Source organism: Phocoena phocoena, chromosome 3, assembly GCF_963924675.1.
Source record: "Phocoena phocoena chromosome 3, mPhoPho1.1, whole genome shotgun sequence".
Taxonomy (NCBI): domain Eukaryota; kingdom Metazoa; phylum Chordata; class Mammalia; order Artiodactyla; family Phocoenidae; genus Phocoena; species Phocoena phocoena.
The window spans coordinates 155,331,214-155,347,782 of record NC_089221.1 but is presented as its reverse complement, the minus strand read 5'-3'; the positions used below and the strand labels follow the sequence as shown (position 1 = coordinate 155,347,782).

At 46.4% G+C, this 16,569-nt stretch overlaps 1 protein-coding gene across 2 annotated transcripts in view; it reads right to left on the bottom strand.

The window, feature by feature from the left end:
* GFPT2 (glutamine-fructose-6-phosphate transaminase 2) overlaps positions 1 to 16,121 on the bottom strand; it is a 45,471-nt gene extending 29,350 nt beyond the window's left edge. The window contains exons 1-2 of one of the 2 annotated variants that reach the window (XM_065873301.1): positions 16,070 to 16,121; positions 685 to 792 (exon numbers count right to left, since the gene is read on the bottom strand). In XM_065873301.1, coding sequence (XP_065729373.1) covers positions 685 to 792; positions 16,070 to 16,076 — 115 coding nt within the window. In that variant the 5' untranslated portion in view covers positions 16,077 to 16,121. Of the gene's footprint in view, positions 1 to 684; positions 794 to 16,069 lie in introns of those variants that run through there. The other variant, XM_065873302.1, reaches the window with a different exon arrangement.
* Positions 16,122 to 16,569: the final 448 nt, after the last annotated feature.

Genomic DNA, 16,569 nt, shown 5'->3' with positions numbered 1-16,569 from the left:
CAGTGCTAACCAGCAATCAGGGAACACGTGCCTAGAACCCAGGCTGTGGCTGCCTCACCCCGGCTTCTAACCAGGGTAATTCTCGGAGTTTGCCTGCAGGAGAGGTGCCACCACGTCTGCCACCAAGGGCAGTGGGCTCATTTAAGGACATTTGTGCACTTTGCATTCTGCTACTTTAGCTGGTGTTTCCATTGCACTAGTGTTCCTGCAATCTTTCATCTGACTTGCTTTCTATTAAGAATTTATAGGAATATATAATTATCTGGCTCTCCTTTTTCTCCTAAGGCTGCTTAATTAAAAATGGGAAACAGACTAAATATCCACCTATTATGTGGATGAAGGAGTAAACTCTGAGATAGGCATCCAGTGGAGGACTGTGCAGCCACTTAGAAAGATTATGTTAGGAAGTGTTTAGGATAATGGAAAGAAACAATGTAAGTGCAAGAAGAACACAAAATTACAGAATTGCATAATTATAATTAGATAAAACAATAAATATCTGCATGACACCTCTACCGTCCCCAGACCCCAGACAACCACAGGAGGGACACAGATATTGATGGGGGGTGCTTGTGATGGATATTTTTTTACCTTTGCTTTTTCTTTCTACTTTTCTACAGAAATTTTCAAATTTCTTTAATGAACAAGTATTATGTTTATATGGCAGCAGCCTGCAGAGCCTACCTGCTGAGTCATAGCCTCTATACTCAAGCCGCTGCAGTCCCTTGATGAGGGTTTCAAAAATCTCCTTCCTTGTCCGGGGGACTCTGTAGTTCATGTAGGCGAAGATTCCTGTTAAAAGAGGGAAAACCATATGTTTATAAAACACTTGGTTCGTGTTTAGAAGAAAACACTTCTGGGGAAACAGATACCAGTGGAGGCGCATTGCTGAAGGGCTTCCAGGCTGTCTGCAGAGGAAGGTGTGGCCTTCCCCAGACATAATGGAAGAAGAGCAGAACTCCCTTCCTGCTTCTAGAAGGACATTGTATGCAGCCCTCCTGCAGTGACAAAAGGACTCACAAAGCATGTGAAGAACACACTCACACACCATGGCCTTGCAATTCCACTGTGGAGAGTTTCTCCTATGGACATACTCGAAGAAGATGCCTTTCATTGTGGCAACATTTATAATAGAAAAGATCAGCAAAACAAAGCAACCACCTAGGGCCATCTGGAAGTCCCCGCTATGTGTACTCCTTGGTTTGCACAGAACACACCTGAGAAGAGTCAAAAGGAGGTCACCCCAGCCTCCTGTGACAGGTAGGAACAGGGGCTGGGGCCTTTGCTCCACTTTCCACTTGGCCCTACTGCTTGGAGCATTACCATAAATAAGCACTACTTTTACGATAGCAAGCATAAAATCATCTCTTGGCCTCATAGAGAATCCTTATCTTCAAGGGAGGCCCACCAGCCTAGAAGATTTTGTTTGGCTTTATTTTCTGCATTCATATATTAAAATAATATTTTCCCAAATAGGAAGAAACAGTCATCATGTTGGTTCTTTCCAAACTCCTCCACTTCCCTGCTTGAGACTACAGACCCTTGGTCTGTCTCTATCCTGCTCTGTGAGTGTCCCATCCCATTACCCCTCTGTCCTTTTGCCCTACACAGGAAAACCTTCCCTTCTCAAAGTTCAGCTCCAACCCCACCTCCCAGGGCAGGCTTGTCCAGGCCCTGGCCAGAAGTGTTCACCTGCTCGTACATCCTGAGACATCTACATCCCCTGACAAGGTCACAGGCGTTTTGGCACATGGTCCTTGTTCAATAAATGTATGTGGATAGAATGACCATGAATCTGTATTAAGCAGGGAAGCAACAGTATGGATCGTGAAAAGGGATTCATCTTATTGAGAACTCACTATATGCTGGGCACTGGGCTAAGCATTGCTACACAGGTATCAATCAAAGCTTGAAGCAGTCTTAGAGGTTGGACCTGCCATTACCCTCCCCTTACCTTCTGGAACTGGGCCAGAGTCAGGAGTGGAAACAAAGAGACCTGATTTTAGGACTTAAATGATCCTAACCTCTGGGCAGCACTGCCTCGGGGATGAATAGGGTTAAAAGAAGGTTTAATTTCTCAATTTTAATTTTTAAATTTTATTATTTTTAAATTTTCTCAACATTTTTCTGGGATGACAGAAAGGTCTGAGCAAAATTTTAAAATTTCCAGATACCTGTACCTGCACCCCCATGTTCATTGCAGCATTATTTACAATAGCCAAGACATGGAAACAACTTAAGTGTCCATTGATGGATGAATGGATAAAGTAGCCATGGAATATATATGTAGTATTATTTTTATTAATTAATTTTATTTATTTATTTTTGGCTGCGTTGGGTCTTGATGTGCGCGGGCTTTCTCTAGTTGTAGCGAGTGCGGGCTACTCTTGGTTGCGGGCTTCTCATTGCAGGGGCTTCTCTTGTTGCGGAGCACGGGCTCTAGGCGCACAGGCTTCAGTAGTTGTAGCACGTGGGCTCTGGAGCGCAGGCTCAGTAGTTGTGGCACATGGGCTTAGTTGCTCCACGGCATGTGGGATCTTCCTGGACCAGGGCTCAAACCCATGTGCCCTGCATTGGCAGGCGGATTCTTAACCACTGAGCCACCAGGGAAGCCCTATATATGTAATATTAATGGAATATCATCCAGCCATAAAAAAGGAGGAAATCCTGATGTTTGTGACAACATGGATGAATCTTGAGGGCAATACGCTAAGTGAAATAAGTCAGACAGAGAAAGACAAATACTGTATGATCTCACTTTTATATAGAATCTAACCAAAAAACTAACTCATAGATAAAGAAATCAGATTGGTGGTTGCCAGAGATGGGGGATGAGAGGTGAGCGAATTAGGTGAAGGTGGTCAAAAGGTACAAACTTCCAGTTATAAGATAAATTCTGGTGATGTAATGTACAGCATGGTGGCTATAGTTAATATTCTATTGTATATTTGAAAGTTGCTAAGAGAGTAGATCTTAAAAGTTCTCATCACAGTGAAAAACTTTTAACTACGTGAGGTGATGAATGTTAACTAATCTTATTGGGGTAATCATTTTGCAATATGTATATACATATACACATACATATGTAACATATACCAATACATATATACATATACAAATCATTATGTTGTATATCTTAAATTTATACAATGTTATACATCAATTATATCTCAATAAAACTGGGAAAAATATTTGCCAGATATAAACCTTGGAGAGGGCAACCTGCCTGCAGATAACTAAGGGATGATCGTGATTATAGAGCAAACCACATGTCATATCTCTGTAATATCTGTAATGACTCTAGGTTATATTCAAGTCAATATAGTATTTTTGAATGAATGATTAATCTAAATGATTTAAACTAAATGATTAAAGTAAATATTATATTCCTAAGCAGTAAGTAGGGTCACATCATAGAAATTTAACTTGCTAAAATTAATCTAGACAGTCAAAAAATAGGCGATGAGATTATACAGTGCTAAAAATTATATTTTGCATTCTTAGGTACTGTATGCTACTGTACACAGGATATATTTGCACACAAGTATTAAGGGGCAGGGTTTATATTTAAAAACATGCACACTGTGGTTTCTGAGCAGTTACAGACGTTTTCTTTTAAAAATGGCCAAGGATAATTTTGGCAGTCAGCTATTTTTGTCTTCTAGGTCAGGTGAGAAGCGCTTTCCCAGCTTAGCATCTGTGCTTCAAGAGCTCACAATTTACCCTACGCTTCAAACCTAAACACTTCTGGTCAGAGGATGTATTTTTGTCACCTTACATATATATAAAAAAAAAGACAGCTACTTTTTAATGTAAATTTTTAACAGCTTCATTGGGATACAAGTCACATACCATAATATTATCCCATTTAAAGTGTACAATGCAATGGTTTTTGAGTATATTCACAGAGTTGTGTAGCCATCACCATAATCTATGCTTAGGTAAAACTTTCTATAACATTAATTTTTCTGCAAAAAAATCAGGAAGTTCCCTGGAGGGATATGGTCAAATTCCAGTCAATGTAAAGAGCACATAGCTATGGGAGGTGGCTATATGAAGGATGCAGCAACTCACAAACCATTTTTGTAGTCTTTTAAACTGCAAAACTCTCCTGGCACCTTGGGAATTATTCTAGAATTATACCTGCACCCTCACAAAGGGGAGCTAACAGGCATTGCAGATGACACAAAGGCCCATACACCAACTCTTGTTTTTTTTTTGGTGGGGGGGCTGGGTAGAGACAATGTATATTTCCAAAAGTCAAATTATTGTCTATTTTCCTCCCATAAGCATGGAATAAAAGATATATATTTTTTTATTCTAATTTGTTCAGTGGCCTTGTCTTCTTTGTTGGCTTTATGCCTTAAAAAAATAATACACAGTTTTATATACAATCTACTGTGTTCTTCAACTTCTTTTTATTTATTTGTTTGGCCAGAATTCATCCTCTTATTCATTCTTTTGAAAATATCTAGAGCCTTTTTCCTACATGGCATTCACTCTGTTAGGTCTTACAAATATCAAGGAAAATAAAACATACATGATCCTTATAGCCAGAATGAGAGGTGGTCATCAAACAAATATATGCATAAATTGTTTTAAATGTTTTGAAAGGAAAAACACCAACTCTTTCAAATCCGAAATTCTTTTACAAGAGCGCTGTATGTTTGCCGATTCTCCCCTGCAATTCCCCGTCCTCTGAGCCAAACTTCACTTCTGTGTTTATTTTTTTATTTGTTATTTATTTATTTTTTAATCTTTATTGGAGTATAATTGCTTTACAATGGTGTGTTAGTTTCTGCTTTATAACAAAGTGAATCAGTTATACATATACATATGTTCCCATATCTCTTCCCTCTTGCGTCTCCCTCCCTCCCACCCTCCCTATCCCACCCCTCCAGGCGGTCACAAAGCACCGAGCTGATCTCCCTGTGCTATGCAACTGCTTCCCACTAGCTATCTACATTACGTTTGGTAGTGTATATATGTCCATGCCTCTCTCTCGCTTTGTCACAGCTTACCCTTCCCGCTCCCCATATCCTCAAGTCCATTCTCTAGTAGGTCTGTGTCTTTATTCCTGTCTTACCCCTAGGTTCTTCATGATATTTTTTTTTCCTTAAATTCCATATATATGTGTTAGCATACGGTATTTGTCTTTCTCTTTCTGACTTACTTCACTCTGTATGACAGACTCTAGGTCTACCCACCTCATTAAAAATAGCTCAATTTCGTTTCTTTTTATGGCTGAGTAATATTCCATTGTATATATGTGCCACATCTTTTTTATCCATTCATCCGATGATGGGCACTTAGGTTGTTTCCATCTCTGGGATATTGTAAATAGAGCTGCAATGAACATTTTGGTACATGACTCTTTTTGAATTATGGTTTTCTCAGGGTATATGCCCAGTAGTGGGATTGCTGGGTCATATGGTAGTTCTATTTGTAGTTTTTTAAGGAACCTCCATACTGTTCTCCATAGTGGCTGTACCTATTCACATTCCCACCAGCAGTGCAAGAGTGTTCCCTTTTCTCCACACCCTCTCCAGCATTTATTGTTTGTAGATTTTTTGATGATGGCCATTCTGACTGGTGTGAGATGATATCTCATTGTAGTTTTGATTTGCATTTCTCTGATGATTAATAATGTTGAGCATTCTTTCATCTGTTTGTTGGCAGTCTGTATATCTTCTTTGGAGAAATGTCTATTTAGGTCTTCTGCCCATTTTTGGATTGGGTTGTTTGTTTTTTTGTTATTGAGCTGCATGAGCTGCTTGTAAATTTTGGAGATTAATCCTTTGTCAGTTGCTTCATTTGCAAATATTTTCTCCCATTCTGAGGGTTGTCTTTTGGTCTTGTTTATGGTTTCCTTTGCTGTGCAAAAGCTTTGAAGTTTCATTAGGTACCATTTGTTTATTTTTGTTTCCATTTCTCTAGGAGGTGGGTCAAAAAGGATCTTGCTGTGATTTATGCCATAGAGTGTTCTGCCTATGTTTTCCTCTAAGAGTTTGATAGTTGGAAACACAAAAGGCCCTGAATAGCCAAAGCAGTCTTGAGAAGGAAAAACGGAGCTGGAGGAATCAGGCTCCCTGACTTCAGACTATACTACAAAGCTACAGTAATCAAGACAGTATGGTACTGGCACAAAAACAGAAATATAGATCAATGGAACAGGATAGAAAGCCCAGAGATAAACCCACGCACATATGGTCACCTTATCTTTGATAAAGGAGGCAGGAATGTACAGTGGAGAAAGGACAGCCTCTTCAATAAGTGGTGCTGGGAAAACTGGACTGGTACATGTAAAAGTATGAGATTAGAACACTCCCTAACACCATACACAAACTTAACTTCTGAACTCACGTCAGGCACTTATGCATCTCTGGCTCTGAGACCCAGAACAGCCCCCTTGGTGGGAGGTGCTGCTGCCAGAGCCCCTGGTGGGCTGGAACTGGCTGGAACGGCTAAAGGTCCTTGCCATCAGGACCACCAGCTGTGTCCACACCCAGCTGGGAGGCTTGGCAGCCACTCAAGCACCGTTTGGTTGATTACTGTGGTGAGAGGGGCTGCCAAGAAGTGGTTTTCAAGGTCTTTGTGCAAGAAGGCATAAATCTAATTTTTAACATGAAATCTCTTGCATACCAACCTCTTTTCAGTAAATTCTTTTAAGCACTGTCTCTCTCCTCTCTCTTGGCTGGATTCTCCCTGCACACCACCACATGAAAGTGAATAAAACAGCACCTATACTGTGCTCTTATTATTTAAAAAAATAATGGAATAGAATAAAGCTGCTTTCCCAGGAATTTTGTTTGCTATTCATATCAGAATTCCCTTCTGGAATCCCATTCATCTGCAATAAAAGCTGCAGTGAGAATCCATTTTTTACCTATGAAATCAGTAAAGATCCACCAGTTTGACAACAAGTGAGAGTTTATATTTGTACACTCTCTTTGGAAGGCAATTTGGCAATCTCTCAAATTAAAATGTACACATCTGTTGCACAAAGCTTCTGCACTTCTAGGAATGTATCCAACAGATATCTGTGCAGAGATTCAACTGTGCATGCATTAGGATAGTTGCTCAGCGCTGTCTGTGGTAGCTGAAGACTGGGGACAGCCTGATGCCTGGCAGGGCCCAGGTAAGTGGTGGCACGGCCACACGTGGCCACTGTAGGGCCACATGCAGGCAGCCCTATACAGAGAACAAGGTGAAGCTGTGTGTTCTCTTGGAAAACAGGCTACATCTCCAAGATGTGTCAAAGAAAAAAAGTGGCCTGCAGAACATCTGTAAATTACCCAAGGTGGGGCAGGGAGACACATAGCGTGTTTCTGGAAGACCCAAGGAGCAGTGGTTGCCACTGACGAGGGTGCTGGACAGGAGGCAGAAACTCCTCTCCCACTGCATGTGTCCTTTTTGTACAGTCAGGATATTTTGCCACGTGCCTGTATGTAGTATGTTACCATGTACCGCTCTATGAATTAGAGAGTGGTGGGTACAGGATTGTCAGCTAGCCCAATAAACTTCACCGTGGCTCCCCAGCTCTGCTCATCTGGAGGGACAACAGCCATGAGAAGGCAGAAAGCAGTCTGAGCACACGGTCCAGTGCGTAAAAAGACAGGGTCAGGGTCACCCCGCCTGGGTTCCTCCTCCCTCGCCTGCTCACTAGTCTGTGACAGCAAGAAGCACAGAGGGTGGCAGCTATGGCCTACCACCTTCGCCAAATATCCATTTCAAATCCCAGCCCACTCCTTGCTTCTGCGTGGCCTGGAGCAAGTCACTGAACTCCCAGTGGAGCGTGGTGATGGCAGCACCTACTTCCTAGGGTTGTTGTGAGAATTCATGGGAATCTTTGTAAAGCAAGAGGAACAGTGCCTGCTGCATAGTAAGTGTCTGTATCTGTGAAAATGGAGCAGGCAAAGAGCTTCCTCCTCCTGGGGAGCATGCGGCACAAATGCAGGTATGTATACAGCACAAGGGAAGCCCTTGAGAAATTATCATTAAATAAAACCACAAGGAAAATAGTACCAGTTTACTGGTATTTATTTTTGGCTTTCTACTTGGGGAAATGATGATTAAACCAAATGTGTGATCTGGTTACAGACTGATTAAGATGTAAATCATCCCATAAACATTTCACTGGCCCACAGGGGCTTCATCACTGTGCTGTGTGCTGCGAAGTGCCAAGATAGACCAGTCAGGGGGCCTTGCAAGGCGAGTCATGAGAGGACATGATGCACAGGGACCACCCGACCCCTCAGGAGACTTGCAGGCAGAGAGGCTGAGAGCTGAGAAGTGGGAAAGGGGCAGAAGGCTCCTGGACCGACTCTCTGCAAAGGTGGCCGACAGCTCACCCACAGGCCTTCTCCTCTCCCGATTTTTAAAAAGTTACATGGCCCTGTTTATTTCCTATATAGCACTTCCCTTCTTGTCTGTTGTCTGACTCCCCACTGGATTGTAACCTTCATGAGGATGGAGACCACACGTGTCTTGTTTACCTGTCTTATTCCTTGCTATATTCCCAGAGCCCAGCGCAGAGCCTGGCACATTTTAGGTGCTCAGTAACTACTTTTTGAATGAATGAATACATGAATAAATGAATGGATTTGGTGGGGCGGGGGTTGATCAGAGAAGGTGACCTTTGAGCTGGGCTGGAGACAACCACCCTCAACCACGGACAAGCAGAGAGAACCCCCAAGTGTAAGCACGAGGGACAGAAAGGCAAGAGAGGTGGGTAGTGCTGAGTCTGGTGTCCCTGAGTGTTAGCTCCATTCACCAGGGCAGTGAGGCACTGCTCTAAGGGTAACCCTAAGACACTCAAGCACAAAGGCGTATATGCCCCAGCATTACCCATCCCCAACCATCATGCACTGTGAGGACCCTAGGAATAGAGTGGAGAGCCTTCTAGATAAATGAACCAGGTCCTGGGGAAGGATCCCGGAACTCCACTGGGTGGGATTGCAAAGTAAATCACAATCACCACTATCACCACTCATGAAGTCTTTCCATGTGCCAATACTTTCATAACCTCATCTTGTCTAATCCTCACAATGCCTATATCCAGGCTGTGGTTCCCATGGACAGACAGGGCGTCTCTGGCTCCAAGTCCAAAGAGTTGAGTAAATCACAACCAGGTCTACCTGATTGCAGGGGGCTCATCACTGCTGCCCCCCAAATTAGCATAAGATGTCTTAGAATCCTACTCCAAGGGATGAGAAATAGCTTGCAGAGGGGGCCTGGCCCGTGGGGAGATGCCCATCTGGCCTCTGATGGACACCCTCAGATCTCCCCTGGTGAGGTCCAGGCCACGTTGATACACCCTTCCCTGACCCCTGGGAGGTCACTCCTTCCCTGGGACATTCCTGCTTCTAACTCCACCTTTCTCTTCCCATCTAGGCCCCTCCTCACAGGGCAGAGGCAACCACAGCAAGGCTGGCTCCCACTATACACCTCCCTTGACCAAGAGGGATGGCGAAATACCTCCAAGCTGGTTGGAGAGATGCCCAGCCCTGGGGCAGAGGCTGCCTTGGCCCAACCACTGCAGCTCAGCGTATACCCCTTGCCTACACTGCCATCCTAGCATCCAGAGCTTCGAAACAGCTTTTCAGGGTCCCACTCTTAAAACTGATGGGAAAAGTGAGTGAGAAAAGGTTCCAAAGGTAGAAAAACCCAGATAAATTCAGAGGGACTCCAGAAGAGACTGTAGATGTGATGCAGGATGGACACGAGCCCTTTAAGAAGGGACTGTGGCTCCTTAGTCCAGCCCACCTTGGGGGGTCTGGGAATTCTAATGTTCCCTCCAAATATGGCTTGAGAGATCATGTAGGAACTCAGGACCAAATGCACCACAGAGGTCCATCCATGCAGGTAGGGGAGCTTCGACCTTCAAGTGACAGATAATGACAATGACAAGATGGAGGGGTAATGTCTCTGGATTCCCAGCCAGAACTAGGATCACTGAACTCCTGGAACCTTCTCTACAACCCCTGGGGTGCTTGGGGTATTGGATGGGGGGAGGGGTTGTTTGGGGCCTAGAGGATGAGGGAAGAAGGTCTAAGTTTACAGTGGGTGGGCTAGGGTCCATATTATGATTCTGTGGCTATCGTTTTGGAAAACTTCTCCATCTTTCCAAGGATCAGCTTCCCAATGAAAGACATTGCCCTCACTGTGATTGAGGGTGAACAGTCCCAGGCAGAGATACCACGTGTACCTCATACAGAGTAAGGCTCACTCCACTGGAGCTATGTCACCCCCCAGCCAGGATGGGACCCTCTCCAGACCAAGGTCACTCTTTCCACCACCATCCAGTGCTTCTCAGAACTGAAGAGGTTGACCTCCTTAGTCCACGAGTCTACTAGAGATTAGATAATATTCTAAGTCCCAAATTGGAAGACATGGCCAGTTGGATTTATGCCTCATAAAATTCCTGAGTGTGTGTGTGGCATGCCAGGGGAGGCGGGCAGTATACCCTTCCAGGTGAGGCCCCGGGGAAAGGGAGGCCACTGGGCCAGGAGCAAGGGCTGCAAAAGGAGGCTGTGGCCTCTCTGGATGTCCAGGCCTCCCTTGTGCAGACTGGGGAAGGCCACTTTATTCATGAAGTGAGAAGGACAATTTCTGCTGCTTCCTCACAGAAGTGAGAGTAAAGGTGGAGATCGCACAGCTGGGTCCTCTCACAAAGGCAAGAGGAGTCCCCAGGCCTGGCTCAGGGTCAGGAGGGGGTTGGCTCTTCTGGGGACAGCCTTACCCTGTTTCAGGCCTCCTTGGGACTCCAAGGGTTCAAGTTACCACAACACTCTAATCCCTGAGATAACAGGGGACTCTGCTTCCTGCAGTAAATGTGGGAAAGGCATTTTTCTTTTTAATAGAAAATTCCTGGTGTCCCTGTCCCGTTAGGGCTTCACCAAAACAAAGGGGAAGCAACATACAAATACTCTTAATTGTACTTAAAAAAAAACTTTCAAGAAAAAAAAAAAGTTCAAACTGCCAAATTCAGCTATGAAAAAGCCAGACTTTTTTTTTCCAGTGAAATATTTCCTTTGAAAATTAAAAAGAGGCAGATGACTAGATTAAATTACTTGGCTTTGCACCTAATGAATCTTCAGAACGTTCTCCCAAGAGTGTTTGTAATCTCAAGTTACTACTCCTTTATAAGCAAATTTTGCTAAATATAAAAATAACTCCTCAATTTAAAAGCACTATTTACTAATCTTATATCACAAAATGTCCAGAAGGTTTCTCAGAACTCGGGAAACCCCTGATGAATAAGACTGATGGGGAAATGGCATGATGATGCAGCGGGGAGAAGGAGGATGTGGAGGAGGGTGGAGGCCACGCTGAGCCCCTGCCTGGCTGGCCGCCCAGCTGGCCTCTCTGCAGCCCTCCAGAGAGTGCCACAAAAGTCCCATAAGTAGGGGCAGGGGTGTTAAAGAGCTGCTAAGACTGGCTCCGAAGAGCCAACTGTGTGCATCTCTTCCCAACTCCATGCTCAAGGACCTCATGCTGGTGACCTGAAATTAGCCACGGTGAGAGTATTCACACCATAGAAACTGGCAAACCAAAGAGCCGGTTGTTAAACATTTATCTGCACACTACTGTGTAGGGGGCTCCGTTTCTCAAGGCTCCTATGGCTTGGAGAGGCAACAAGCTAGGCGTCCTGACCCCAGAGTCTGTGCCCCATCAACTCCAGTCCAGTCTCTTCTGAGGCATCCATCCATGAACAGAACTGTTATAAGGAGGAAGGGAGTGTCAAATATGACAGGGTTCTGAGAGCCAAAAGAAGTTTGGGACAAAAGGATGAGCTTTCCCGAGCCAAGTAATCTCCCTGGATTGCTGTTTCCTCACCTAAGACGAGAGGCAAGCGAGTCCCCGTAAGCATTTGACAAGTTCTCCTGAAAGACTGCTGTGCAGTAAACACACTGTGTGTGGGTGTCGGTGTGTGTCCTGGCCCCTCTTGATTCTGGGGAATAAAACCATGCCTGTTTCTTGCAGAGAAGAGATGAGTGGGAAGGGTATCACGTACACACATAGAGAGCAAGATGCAAGATATTTATATGACATGGGAACTGACTTTTAGAGAAAGTATGAACACTATTTGGTCCATCTGGGTGTGTGGCATGATGCCAGTGAAGGAAGGGGTATTTAACTGATGCCTACATTCACCTTCTGACTGGGACCAGAGGAGTTGGGTGTGTGTGGTACAGATGCTGGTAGCCCTCTGGTCAACATTCTTGTAGCCATCTGGGATTGGCAACACTGGACTATTCTTGCAGAAGGCATCTGAAAGCAAGAACCCAACTGTAGCTGGATGAATAGTCGTCCTCAAAAATATTAGGTCTTAACTCCTAGAATCTATCTGTAAATGGAAAAGCATCTTTATAGATGTGATTAAGTTAAGGATCTTGATATGGGAGATTATTCTGAATTATACAGATGGGCCCTAAATGAAATCACAAGTGTCCTTATAAAAGGAAAGCAGAAGGAGATTTAATATGGAAGAGGAGAAAGTGATGTTACCATGGAAGAGGAGACTGGAATGAGTAGCCACAAGCCAAAGAATGCCAGCAACCACCAGAAGCTGGAAGAGTCAAGGAACAGATTCTCCCCTAGAGCTTCTGGAGGAAGTGGGGCCCTGTTGGCACCTCCATTTTGGCCCAGTAAAACTGACTGTTGGACAACTAGTCTTCAGAACTGTGAGAAAATAGATTTATGTTGTTTTAAATCAGCAAGTTTGTGGCAATTTGTTACAGCAGTCAGAGGATCTAATACAAATGATGAATTCAAGGCAAGGGCTTTACCTTCTAGCAAAAACTAAGCATTTTTTCTTCTTCAAGTCTTTTATTCCCGCCTCATAGATGACTAAGTGTAGTAATGAAGGACAGGGAAGATTTAAGAATTCATAGACGGGACATGCAATCCTTTTTGTCACATCCCCAAGCACGCATGCCGCCATGCCTTTTCATATGCTGTGCCCTCAGCCTGGCACACCTATCACCCTCTTCTCTCTGTAGAGCTCATACTTGAAATCAGGCCTGTGACACTGTCCCAGGTCCCTCTCTCTCTTTTGGGGAAAGTCAGTGTCTCTGCCTCCACTGTGCTGGGGTCCCAACCTCAGACTGCATGGGGGCCATCAGGTACCATCAGTGAGTGGGGCAGCTGGGTCAGGGTGGGAGAAATGGGAAGCTTGCACCTGTCATCCCAGGGATCACTGTAAACTATTCAGAAACATGGACTCAGAGTTGCTCATCTTCGGATTTTTTCAAGAGAAGCCAAAATCCTACCTATTTAATGTGAAATCTCCCAATTGTGTTATTCGGTAACTACAATAATTTTTTTAAAAAAAGTTTAAATTCTGTGCACCAAACAGAAAGATGTCTGGCTGCCGGTTTGATATGGGGCTGCCAGGCTGCAGCTTGTGCCCTAGGTCTTCCCTCTATGGCAACATTTACCTCATAAGTTACTCTGTCCCTGGTCAGCCTCTGGACTGCCCCTCCAACTACCTGCCCCTTCTCTGAGGGGAGGACCATGCCCACAGAGCCCCAGGGCCTGGAAAACAGGGCCTCTCCAGGAGCTGTTATTCTCTAGAGTGGGGAAAGTAGGGAGGGAGAGGGAATATAGTAACATTTTCATCAGCAGAAAGTCAGCAAAATGCCAGCAATTCCCAGATGTCAACAAAACCACCCATGAGTACCTATGTGTTGCTTCAGATAAACTCTCAGTTCATTAAAACTTTGAGGGTGATCTGCTTAGTGTGTGGAGAATCAACTAGAACTGGGTCCAGCTTCCTGTGGGAGAAGCAGCAAAGACAAGGGAGAGCAGGAGGCACTGTGAGCCCAGTCATCAGGAACTGATAAGGAAAGGCCTTTAGCTCAACCCCTGCTGACCACTGCGGAACCAGCCCCAGAGATCTGAGCTCTGAGGTGGCTTCAAGCCCAGCAGGGCTACAGCCAGTCCAGAGAAAAGACCTAAAACAACTGCTCAGACAAAGGTATGCACAGACCTCTCTGGGCCTCAATTTCCCCAAATGTAAAGTGAAGAGGTAAGTGGTTTATTCCAGGAGCACCTTCACAATTTTTGCACTATCCTTGTACCAAAAGCACAATCATTTCTTTAATATTTTTCTATAAAACTGACCAAAGTTTTTAAAACTTAAATAAATTCATTACAAAAGAAAACATAAAGGAAAACTAATATCACTTGCCATATATACACAGATCATAATCCAAAAAAAAAAAAAAAACCCACAAACAAACCACACCAATGGGTTCAATTTTAGCCATCTGCTGCTCTGAGCTCTGAGCCCAGGACAGCTTCCTCTGTGCAAGGGCTGCTCCAGCAAGTGTCAGAAAGATGTTAAAGGCACATTAGCACCCAGCTGAGACTTTCTCTTGGCTACTTGAAAAGGAAATAACTTTCCCAGGCAGGAATTCCACAAGACTAGCAGACTTCACTGAGGACTAGAGGGTGGGGTGTGCCAGCAGGGAGCCCTGTTGGGAGGACACAGGTAGTTACAAACCAAAGCTCATCCTTTCCCTAGGGGCCAAAAACACAGCAGCCCTTTAAGAAAGCAGAACAAACTCAGAATTGAGAGTCTGAGCGCCCCCAGGCTCAGAAGGACAACAGAGAAAGGTGGGTATACATAGGAAGCAGGATGGCTAGGGTGGTGGTAGGGGCAGAAGGGCATCTGAGAGGAGGAAGAAGGGAAGCTGCTCATGCTGGAGGGGCAGACCCAGTGGGAGGGTCTTGGTGCACCAGTCTGGCTCTAAGACCACCAGGTGGCCAAGGGCCTTGAATGCTGCACTAAGGAGTTTGGAACCCAAAGCTTCTTGGCAAAATTGCCACCTTTGCCTTATCTCTCTCCCCAGGAATGCCTACCGGCAGCCCTATATGTACATTACCAATGACACCCAGGAGTACTGACATTTTTGCTGAGGGTTCAGGAATTTAAATTGATGTCTGCTTGGCCTGCGGGAGGCTGCACCCCAAAAGTCAGCTGCCTGCTCCTTGGTCAGTCTGTCCTTTTTCACTTTTTCAGGAGTGCCTGGCCTCAGAAACAAGGCCTGTACAGACCTTGGCCCACGGCTCACTGCTGGCACACCCGACCCCAGCAGCCCTGAGAACGGTCAGACAGAGGCCTTTCATGGCTTCAAAAGTTCCACCAGGTCCTCCAGCCACAGGAGGCTGGAATGGGAAACTGAATCCCACTCAAGGAAAAAAAAAAAAAAAAAATGCACAGTGACCTTTTGTCCCAGCAGAAGTTCTCGGCCCTCTCCCCAGCCAGCGGAGGCGGTCCAGCAAGGAGAGTAAGGAATTGCAGATGTGCGCTCAGGGCCGGGCCGCCCTCCCCACCATCCCGCAGCCTTGAGGGACCGCGCCCAGTCACCGCGGTATTCGAGACGCCGGGGCCCGACCCCGCTCCCAGTCCAGGGCTCCCTCTCCCAGATTCCGCCCGAAGCTCGGCGGTAGGTGCTGCTTCTTCCCGCGCCTCGCCGAGAGCTTTTCCAGCGAAGAGGCGGCAATCCGGAATCAACCCTTCTAGGGACAAGAAGTTCATTTTGGGACGCGAAGAGGACGCACAGGCCCTTCCCGAGCGCACCAGGAGCTGCTCCCGACACCACGGGGACGGTGCAGGTGTGGTCGCCTCTCATCGGTGTTCACGATGGGCTAAGAGTCGCGTTGGGCACCCGGCGCCCGGGATGCGCGCTAGCTTGCGCCTGGCCGCCTTGTGGGCGACTCGGGGGCGCTTTCCTCACTGGACATGGGGTGCGGACACACCTCTGTGTTTCGAGGGTCCAGGCCTAGGACAGGACCAACTCCCTCCCCTCTGTGCGTTCGAGAACGGGGTTGAGCACCCTCCCCTTCACCCCTCCTTGGGACACCCACTCGGCGGCCGGGGCAAGGGGAGGCAGGCCCAGCCCGTGAAAGCCCCTCTGTCGGGGACCAGGGCAAATCGACGCCCCCATCTCGCGCCGTCTCCAGTCACCAGGGCCCGGCTCTTGGGCCCAGGCTCTGAGAGGCCGGGGCGCCGGAACCCGCGGCCGCCACGGAGGGGGCCGCAGGTGGGCGCTGCACTCACCACACATCTTGGCCGCTCCTCACACCCTTCCCAGCTCCGGGCCTCTACGCTCAGCTGACACTGGACAGCCCTGTGCGCACCTCGCGCTCCTGGACTCTAGCTCCCGCCGCTCGGCCTCTGGCCCTTATAGCTCATAGCCCTCCTCCAGGGGCGGGGTCGAGGCGTGGCCTCCTCCCGCCTGCCCGCTTCCCATTGGACCCCGGTTGTCGTGACAACGGCGGGCACTTGGCCCCCAGGAGTCTGGGCAGCGGGCTAGGGGCGGCTCCCAGGCGCAAGTCCCGGCTGTAGCACGTGGGCATCCGGCGTTAGATTCTGGAAACGGGCTGGTGGGGGCAGCACGCTTCCTGAGTTCAGACCCAGACTCAACCAGTGAGTAGACGTGGGACCTTGGGCAGGGGACTGAATCGCTCTGCGCTTCAGCCTTCCTGTCTGTAGAATAGGGATAACAATGGAACCTACCTCCCGGGTCGTAATGTTGTTTAAAGCAGTCTGTGTAAGTC